Source organism: Coffea eugenioides, chromosome 2, assembly GCF_003713205.1.
Source record: "Coffea eugenioides isolate CCC68of chromosome 2, Ceug_1.0, whole genome shotgun sequence".
Taxonomy (NCBI): Eukaryota; Viridiplantae; Streptophyta; class Magnoliopsida; order Gentianales; family Rubiaceae; genus Coffea; species Coffea eugenioides.
Window position 1 is genome coordinate 76647752 of NC_040036.1, and position 9529 is coordinate 76657280.

At 36.7% G+C, this 9529-nt stretch overlaps 2 protein-coding genes across 2 annotated transcripts; one reads left to right on the forward strand and one right to left on the reverse strand.

Moving 5' to 3' along the window:
* Positions 1-1619: 1619 nt before the first annotated feature.
* On the forward strand, positions 1620-2962 carry LOC113760315 (mitogen-activated protein kinase kinase kinase 17-like). Its single transcript, XM_027302869.1, has 2 exons — positions 1620-2351; positions 2831-2962. Exons 1-2 carry the CDS (start codon positions 1620-1622, stop codon positions 2960-2962), a joined length of 864 nt encoding a protein of 287 aa, XP_027158670.1.
* A 678-nt stretch (positions 2963-3640) lies between these two features.
* On the reverse strand, positions 3641-8630 carry LOC113763150 (transmembrane protein 64). The gene is made up of 6 exons (XM_027306879.1): positions 8313-8630; positions 7136-7242; positions 5739-6006; positions 4780-5016; positions 4406-4623; positions 3641-4064 (listed from the first exon to the last, which is right to left on the reverse strand). Exons 3-6 carry the CDS (start codon positions 5982-5984, stop codon positions 3809-3811), a joined length of 957 nt encoding a protein of 318 aa, XP_027162680.1. The 5' UTR covers positions 5985-6006; positions 7136-7242; positions 8313-8630; the 3' UTR covers positions 3641-3808.
* Positions 8631-9529: the final 899 nt, after the last annotated feature.

The window sequence follows — 9529 nt, forward strand, 5'->3', positions numbered from 1 at the left end:
TTCAAGTGTACTAATCCAAAGCCGTTTTTATCACTCTGTAGGGCACATATGGGTTCAAACTTTCCAAATCAGAAATTAGGGGAGAATTGGGTTTTATTATTCCGAGACTTACTTAGGGTAATCACTTGGAAGGACTAATATCTTTGGTTTCTTCTTGTGACTAAATGTATACACATTGATAACTATATATCTATTGCTCATGCAGAATAACTGTTCAAGTCCTTTCCAGTTGCAACACTTTACCTTTGTGTGCTTTACTCTCACAGATATTAAATATAGAAGACGTTAATTATTTTCTATCTGAAAAAATGTATTTTCTATCTCTGTTTTTTTTTTTTTTTGGAAAAAATTTTGAGTACATTTGGTATAGCCCATATTTTAGCATGGATATTCAACCAATTGGAAGAAGCAATTTTTTTTAATTACCACATTTATGACTACCCTAATTCTCACAAGCTTTGGCAAAAGTTTAGGAATAACATAATATTGATTTTTTACTTAAATTTTGATTTCTGATCCTTTAATCTATTTTATACGGACATGTAGCTTGTTTTAAGCCAAACAAGCTTAACATTTTTTTTTTGAGTGGAAAAAAGTTTAAATGAATTCGACTCCGATCATGGATCAGAGTATGCCTTCGAAATCATATTCTTACAAATCACCTGTCAGACACGCTTGATGCCTATACATAAGAGCAAATTTTGGGGTGGGCAAGATGCTTTGGAAGACTTGGAAGTCATAGGCAGCAGGTTAACGAATCTATTAGTAGCATTTATTTTGTTGAGCATCCATCTCTTGGTGTGACATTACGACCTCAGTAATTGTGCTTACACATCAAAACATATCTGAAATACCATTTTCTTATCTTTTAACTCGAGGAAGATGTACTATTTAATTCATAAACGAGTAGATAATGAATTTTTTTTTGTTTTTTATTTTCTTGTTTGTAAATAACAGCATTAAATTAATCATAAGGTTAATTTCTAATTTAATTGCTAATTAACTAGAGCAGATGGCTCATGTTTGAAGGGTTAAAGAATAATCTTGAGCATGATGATTTCGTTGGCAACCAATCACATTTAGAAATTACGCTAAACACTATATAAAAGCAAGCTATGAAAAACATTTGATTTTTTATAATGCATTTGGTCTATATAAGCATATAAACAAAAAAACATTTGATCATTATGTAATCTATTTGGTCTATAAGCATATAAATTGATAAATTAATTTAGGTAACAAATCCGATATAAGTAGATAAGTTGATTTAGGTAACAAATACAACATCGATGCAAATTCCTAACGTCCAGTTTCCAAAAGTGAACTATAGAACAGATTGTAGAAGTCTATCTTGACAAGGATTAACAACATGTTGACAAATAAGAATACCGAATCCAATCTAGACAAGGATTATTGATGTGCTAGTACTATACATAATAAGAGAGATCGTTTCGCCACAAAAGTTGAGCCCTGCAAAAGAGTTTCCTGTGGATGATACAAACGCCAATACTATCAAGATAATATAGCATTCTGAGCCACCATCCCCTCTTCGAGATCAATAATTGTGCAGCAGTTTCATCAACAAGTGATTCGGCTGCGGCGTTCTCAAGATGGTCAAGATGACGAGTGTATTCACCGCTACAACTTTGAAGTGGAAGAAGTACAAAAAACTTGGAGCCGGATCGTACGGGACTGTATACTTGGCTGGTGAAGCCAATTCTCTATTCCTGGGAGGACGTTCGTTTGCAGCAGTCAAGAGTGCTGGGTTTCAGCACTCAAAAGAAACTATAAAGGAGGCGGAGTTCTTGAAAGAAGTAGCAGATAATCCCTACATTGTTCGGTGCTTTGCCGAGGATATTAGCATCGAGAATGGAAAAGAAGTTTACAACATGTTAATGGAATATGCACCCGGAGGCACCCTTCATGATCTGATCGTCGCTTACAACGTTAAGGGAAGTCTTATGCCAGAATCCCATGCAGCCGCTTACGCCTGCATGTTGCTTAGTGGTCTTTCCCATGTTCATCGGAGAGGGTTAGTTCACTGTGACTTGAAGCCCTGCAACATCCTCCTTTTCCCAAAAATAAATGGGACTGATTTGCTCCATCTGAAGATCGCTGATTTTGGACTAGCCAAGCACGTTTGGGAGGAGGATCGAGTCGAATTGTTGCGTCGCCATCGTGGCACGCGGGTTTATGCATCGCCGGAGTCCATAATGTTTGGGATGCACGGGACGGCAACCGATGTATGGTCACTTGGATGCACTATCTTGGAGATGATGACGGGAAGGCAAACTTGGACGGACGAGGAGATGTGGGATTTGTATGTTGAGATGGTGCAAGGTCCATCCTCAGTAATTTCCGAACTTGGAAAAGACTTTCTGAGCAGATTCTTCCTAGCGGATCCAAATTGTAGATGGACCGCTCCCATGCTTCTTGATCATCCGTTTATTACACGAAATATCAAGGGATTACCTCCAGTCGAAGAAACTCAATTTCAGAACAACCCTTTTGGCATCTACGATAGATGGATTGTTATCGAGCACCTGTTTTCGACTCCGATTCAACCTCAGTCATATCCTTCCTTCTTGTCTCAACCCTCCCGTCCTAAAGAGAATAGTTCATATCAGCTTTTCCCAATTCAATGCAATACACGAGCCGTTGGAGGCCCGTTTTCTATTCCTTGTGGAATAGAATCGATCTACCGTCTCCTGGCATGAGAAGTACAAGATTGCGGGGAAGATTCAGAGGCAAGTAACACGCATGAATTACGAGTATATCAGTTCGTCCACGTTAAAGATGCAGAGTTAACAATGACTCTCATGTGTTGCAGTATATAGAAGAGCAGTGTTCGGCCAAAACTCCAGATTTGAAGCTGGTAGACTTGAAGGACAACCCACAAAGACTTCGATGCAAAGAAGATCTTCAGCTGACAATATCTACTACAGAACTACGTGGGGCTTGATCCCATAAAACCATTTTTATGGATACGCAGGCAGGAATCAATGATGAGCATGCACTAAACAATGGAGTGCATTTTCTTCACGGGTATCTATCAAAATAACAAACAGTCTTTCTTTCCCATTTTCTTCAAGCCTCAACCGGCCAAATTCTCCAAAGTTCAGCACCCACATCTGAAGAAAGCCCATCACGCTTCCACAAAAAGTCAGCAGACACGACGGAATGCCCTTAGAATTGGAAAAATTATTAGCTTGGGTCTGGAAGGTTAAGGACTAAAATAACATACATGAGTAGATGGATTTTGTTGTGACTTAAATTTTGGTGATCAACAGAATTTTATCTATTTAACGTCATTTAGTTGCAGTTCTTTTGAAGGATGCTTACAGTCAGCATGAACTCAAAAAAAAAAAAAAAAAATTATTCATCCACTTACTTATATGAAGATAGTCTTTTGTGAATTTCGTATCTAGCAAATTTTATTTAGTTTGAAAAATTATCTCGCAATATATAAAGATATATAGAGAAGAGTGTAAAACTTTTAAACGGTTAAATAAACAAACTAAATGATACAAAAGAAAAAGCAAATATGAATTTTGATGGAATAAAGATTAACTGTCATGAGCTGACAGCTGATATTTCATGTGCCAGATTATAAAGAAACTGGAGACACCAAGGAAACCTCTAGAACTAGAAGATGTTAGGCTTTGATATATATTCTCAATGGATGGATTTCAATTTATCTAGTTACAAGTTGTCAATTTCCCAAGGGATCTAAAAGAACTCCCCTGGAAGCTCAGTCAGATTATATACACTCCCAAATATGCCTAAGCTATGTATATATAAGTCACCGTCATGATTGGAAACTCATTTGCTTGGGCTTTTCAAGAGGAAGCTTCTCCATCTCACGATTTTCATTGCCATGGGCAGATTCTGAGTCATTGGTCTCTGCCCTTTTAAGTTCATCCATTTTCCTCTTTGTGTAGACTGTGAAGAGAACTACAGTGATGATTGCTACAACAAAAGAAATGACATTGTAGATTATCTCCAATGGAGTCAAATGATAGTTCCCGTACTTGACATCTGCAAATGTTCTTATTAGCCGACCACTGCAAGAGGAACATAAAATACACAAAATCAGACATTAGCACCAGTGTTGTATAACGAGGATTTCAAGAAAGCACATGTTTCATATTTAATTGATCTACATCAAAAACAGGTTTGCTAACTATAGCTCTAAAACTGGTTTACTCGGTGATGCACTTATCATCAAACAGACAGTAAAAGAGATGCAGAAGTATGCGAATGAAATTAAGAGTTGATTAAGTGATAATCCAATAAAAAAAAATGCCTCACTGCTCCTTTATTTTGTAGAGGGCCTAATGTAAATATGTATGTATTTAGATAACCAGCCAATAGTTGTAGAGAAAAAACAGGTATTGCAACTAACCTGTAGATGTAAAGGAAGGCTTCAGGAATCATCCCTGCAATTGATCCACCTAAGTATGGCCAAAATCTCATGCTTGTCACGACTACAGCATAGTTGAAAATTGTATATGGAAATGGCGAGACCCTGAACAGGGCAACCACTTGAAATTGGTGAAACCAACTTCCTTCTGCTGCCAGTCTGATCATAGCAGCTTTATCGGGCCATCTCTTTAACCATTGCTGCAGATTCAGCAGAGAAAGCAGATTTACTAGTTAGAAAATCAAGGAGCCATATATCATAGGAGAAGAAGGACGTCCATAAGAACCCCCCCCGCCCCCCCTCTCTTTTTTCCCGGGAAAAGAAGAAGAAGAAGAAGAAGGCAACAGCTGTCTTACATGAATTTTGTCTCTGAAAAGTAAACCAATCCAATAGGGCAGGACCATCCCAACAGTGGTTCCAACCATTATTATCACAAATCCAAGACCATATCCAAATATCATCCCAGCCAGCCACATGGAAGGGCCAGATGGAATTAGAAACACAGGAAATAGTGCCAAAGAAGCAACAAGCACCAGTGCAAGTGTTGGACGACCAAAAGAAGTAGCTTCCCATTGCAGAATAGGCATAAGTACCTAAGCCAGTATTTAAACAAAATAGCTCAGTACCTAGCAGTTGTATTGTCCTAGGGTACAATAGGATATATGTAACAAACCCCAAACAATTTTCATGATGAAATGTTCACCATTATCATGACCTACAGCATAAAATGACTGGAGTTCTGGTGCTATAAGTAACAAATTGCACGAGTAGATACAAATCGCCAATTGGACTAACAAGCAACCACGAATAGCTGGAACATTCTCCAGATAAATCTGGAATGCAGGGCTTTATACATTGTAGAATACAAAATGTCAAATTAGAAGCCATTAACACATATCCAGAATTGTAGGTAACAGGAAGCCATCAAGACTGGTGTTATAGGCAATTCATGGCCACTTCTGGAGAGAGAGATCGACAGGGTTGTGCAAATACTCAGAACCAGAGTGAGTGTAAAAAGTTCTTTCTATAACAATTGCTTGAAAAAACCATCTGGCCCATCTACACACCTACATCCTTCTAGTTGGACCCCAGTTTACAGAATTTTAGGACTTCATCATGCTATTTACATGAAGTGAAAATCGATTACTGACCAAAAGATTTTCTTAATTTAATCAACAGATTTAGCTTTTTTTTGTTTTTATCCTATCAGGTTATGATTTTCTCCCCAGTTTTTATTATTTATCTTTTTTGGGAGGGGCTAGGGTATGGGAGGAAGAGGAAGAGAAGTAGAAGCTTAATGAAGCATAGGAGATACCTTCTCAAAAAGAAAGGGAAGTCCCCATTTGAGAAGAACAAGAAGAATAATAACTGTGCTTGAACACCATATGAAGGCCTTGATCCACCAAATAAGAGACCATCTGCTTGAAGCTTGAGGTTGCAAATTAACGTCTCCAGCTGTTCTAGGTTCATCAGAAATAACAAGCCTCACATACTCACTCTCTCCCCTAACACCTGCAGTGTTTGTATGGGTTTTTCCAAATTTTTCAGCCGAATCTGGCATCTTTATTGAGACACCAGAAAATCTGTCAAAAAAGAATTTAAGAAAAAGAAGATTAAGCGCTCATCAAAAGACCCAATATTGTAGTTACACTCGAAATAGAATTGAAATAAAAATATTAGATTTTCCGTCATGAACAAGGGAAAATTATTTCTCAGAAACATAACTGACACACACACTGCAAATTAAAGGTTAAATAGAAAACTTGCTAGGTCAGGATTAAACAATGTAAATTTTATCTAACAGCTATAAATAAGGCATCAAACCATCTGAAAGATGTAGATCTTTAGCACAGTGGGGGAAAACAACTCTTCTGCTAAGGTTCTTATTATCAAATATCATGTACTCTAATTTACAGACACTGAAGGTTCATGACTCATGAGTTGAGTTATTGTTGTTAACCCATAGAACAAGAAAGGCCATCAGATGCTAGATTTCTTCAGCTAATTGAGCATATAACAGCCAACTTCTGGATTAAGCTACTATTTTTCAAAGCATAGCCACAGTACAAAAGATGCAAAATGATCTCCCCAAAAGGGATTGAGCTCTGTCAATGGGTATTTAAGCATAAGCTCCTGCTTCAGTGAAGAAGCGATATTTCCTTTCATCAACTTACAACTTTTTTGTTTTTCAGTGCAGAGCTCAAATTTTTCAATCAATATAATTTCCTTGCATCAATTTGCAGCCAAATAGACAATGTACTAGAAAAAACATAAGCAAAAGGAGACTCATTTCTATAGCGATAATTATTAAAAACAAAAAAATTAGGAGGTAGAAAGTACACGGACATAGCAGCAAGATCAAGTAATTTGTCTCCAATATGTTTGCAATTGTAAGACAGCATGACCATATTAGTCTAGCAACAGAACATTACAAAATCTCGTAGATTTTGGGTCCAAAAAGTTCTTCACATAATTAAGGGCTCTACTTCGTAACTTCTGCAGCTTATCTGATCTATTTGCAATAGCTATATCATGTCCATAGAAGACAAAGCCGTATGCTACATATCAAAATGACTTCACATGTCAAACAAAGGAGAAGACTGGAATCAGCTATATTCCAAGGCATGTGCAAGCAGTAACAAGATGATGTGATGATTTATACTGCTTCATCCTGTAATAAACCATTCTGTCTTGAATAAATGCGTACCATACCTATTAAACAGGAGGTGCTTGTAATCATTCAAAACCAAGAATCCTCCCTTCCAGCTAGAGAAGTATTTTCCTAGAAACAGAAAAGCATTTCCCAAGTATTTTGGAATCTGCATAAACACCAGAAGGCAACATCTTTAATAGTGTTACAATTACAAAGAACAAGAAGAAGAACATTAGTGGTACTAAATACAGAATCAGCATAGAATTGACCATTTTATCCTTCCCGCACAGACAAAGAAACTGCAAATCGAGAACACATAATAGCTAAATTTTATACATGCATAGTTGAGAACTGTTTTTATTCAACATTTCTTTCAGGAACTAAATAGTTCCCTGATGAATAGAGCATGACGAAATAGTTCAGCTCGATATGCAAGCAAACCAAACATGATCAAAGAAAATAAATTTGGAAGACGGAAATAAAAATAAATGCGAAACTTGACAAACTGTGCCCATAGTATGCCTTCAGCTTCTAATGATCATCAGGCAGTTTTGGCAGGCAAAAACCTACACCCCGGATTGAAAGTGTGAATTCTCAAACTTTACAAACAAATACAGAAATACCCGTTTTGGTAATCAACACTTGCCAATACAAATTAGTGAAGTAGTAGATGGTAGTATCAAGTCGTATTTCCAACTGGTAGAATTCTACGGTAGTACAAAAGATACGTGTAACAAAAAGCTTATTAGTTGGCTTTTATGATTTCTGACAAAGAAACAACAACGAGAAGAACAAGCTGTAGTTAGCAAGGAAAACCAAAAAGAAAAGAAAAAGAAAAAAGGAAAATGAATTCATTTGCACCCACCTCCGGAACTAACTATGCCAACAAGAATATGCCCATCCAGAAAAAGATCCCAACCAACCATTTCTTTCTTCAACCTTCTTCTTTATTTGGGTCCATATGTAAAATCCAACCCCAACACCCACCCAACCAACCCCCCCCCCCTTCTCCCCACAAAAACACCCCTACCAAAAGGAATAAAAGATGAAAAAAAAAAAAAAAAACCTAAGCTTTATAACTGAAACCCGAAGTAAACAACAAAATTTCCACATTCCTGAAGAAAGATATCGATGTTACTACCCAGATAAAAAAAAATAAAGAAGTAAACCCAAGGGAAAAGGGGGAAAAAGAGTGGAGAAAATCCCTTAAGGGAGGATTTTAGCGGAACAACTCACTGTGTCAAAAAGGCCGAGTTGAGCTCCGGCTACAGTACTGTACTGATCAAGTCGCTGTAACCGATGAAGAGGTGCCCGGAAGGAGAGAACAAGCAAGCGAAATGGTGGTGATTTTTGGATTAGTATTAAAAGATTTATTGCTCAAAGAAAAAAGATTATTTCAAACTGAAAAGCATTTCTAGATTGAAACTAAATATGCTTGCTTAGAAAAGACTACTAGTAATCTTGAATAAGCTTTGATCGATGGCGGATGATTATGATTACTATAATAAGGGAAAGTAGACAAGTCAAGCTAACGGCTTTGAAGAACTTTGAAGAGAGTGGGCCCTGGGAAAGAGGTTTAACTCGGTTGGGTTTCTTGGTTTTCTTTAGTATTTATTATCACTTCGCCTTCCTGAATTGACTTTTACTATCGTACACTTCATACTAATTTTCAAATTATAACTCTCAAATATTTGTGATTTTCTTTCTTTTTTTAAGCATAAAGAAAGAAAAACCTGCCCCTTTTTTTTTGTACAAGAAATTAGGTAAATAAATAAGATAATTTTGGTGTAGACATATGTCACATAATCTAATTTTTAAATCCTATTTGGGGTTCCGGTGATTTATAAATAAGCACTTTTTGACATAAGTGCTTTTTTAACAAAAGTACTTCTAAGTTATCAAAACTGGACCGTTTAATTTACGAACTTTAATTATCAAGCACCATAACAAGCACTTTTAGTTTTTAAAAGCACTTTTTTTTGTGGATGCACCGCAACTCCAAATGGGGTCTCAGTATAACATATAATTTTCTGCACTGATTGTATATAAAACTCAATCCAAATAAATTCTCGTAAGATAGTGTATATATGATCTGTAATTTTATTGCTCCTTATTGGAAATGGATGAGTAGTTGGGAAAGTTGCAGATTGATCAAATTTTTACTTTTCTTTCTTGTGAGTATAGAATGTGGAACGTTAGTTGCACCACTCTTGGTGGTTGCCGTTTTGGAAACGTTTGCTTAGGAGGATGTTTTTGTGGTGAAAAAAGGAGAAAGCAAGAGGAGGGGATTGTGACAAGAAAGCGAGGCATGAAGAACCCTTTTGCTTTAGCAACAGATTATCAATTATGATGATGCTGTTTTTTGGTCAAAATTATTGAATGCTTCGTGCATGCCTTTCTCCTTAATTTTGATCCTTTTCATTTATTTTCTTTCTAAATCTTTTTAAAATTTT

Coding starts and splice junctions, on each gene's coding strand:
- LOC113760315 (XM_027302869.1), top strand. CDS start 1,620: ATGACGAGTGTATTCACCGCTACAACTTTGAAGTGGAAGAAGTACAAA. Junction 2,352..2,830: donor TGGTGCAAGGTCCATCCTCA/GTAATTTCCGAA, acceptor CATGTGTTGCAG/TATATAGAAGAGCAGTGTTC.
- LOC113763150 (XM_027306879.1), bottom strand. CDS start 5,984: ATGCCAGATTCGGCTGAAAAATTTGGAAAAACCCATACAAACACTGCA. Junction 5,017..5,738: donor TTCCCTTTCTTTTTGAGAAG/GTATCTCCTATG, acceptor ATACTGGCTTAG/GTACTTATGCCTATTCTGCA. Junction 4,624..4,779: donor TTTTCAGAGACAAAATTCAT/GTAAGACAGCTG, acceptor CTGAATCTGCAG/CAATGGTTAAAGAGATGGCC.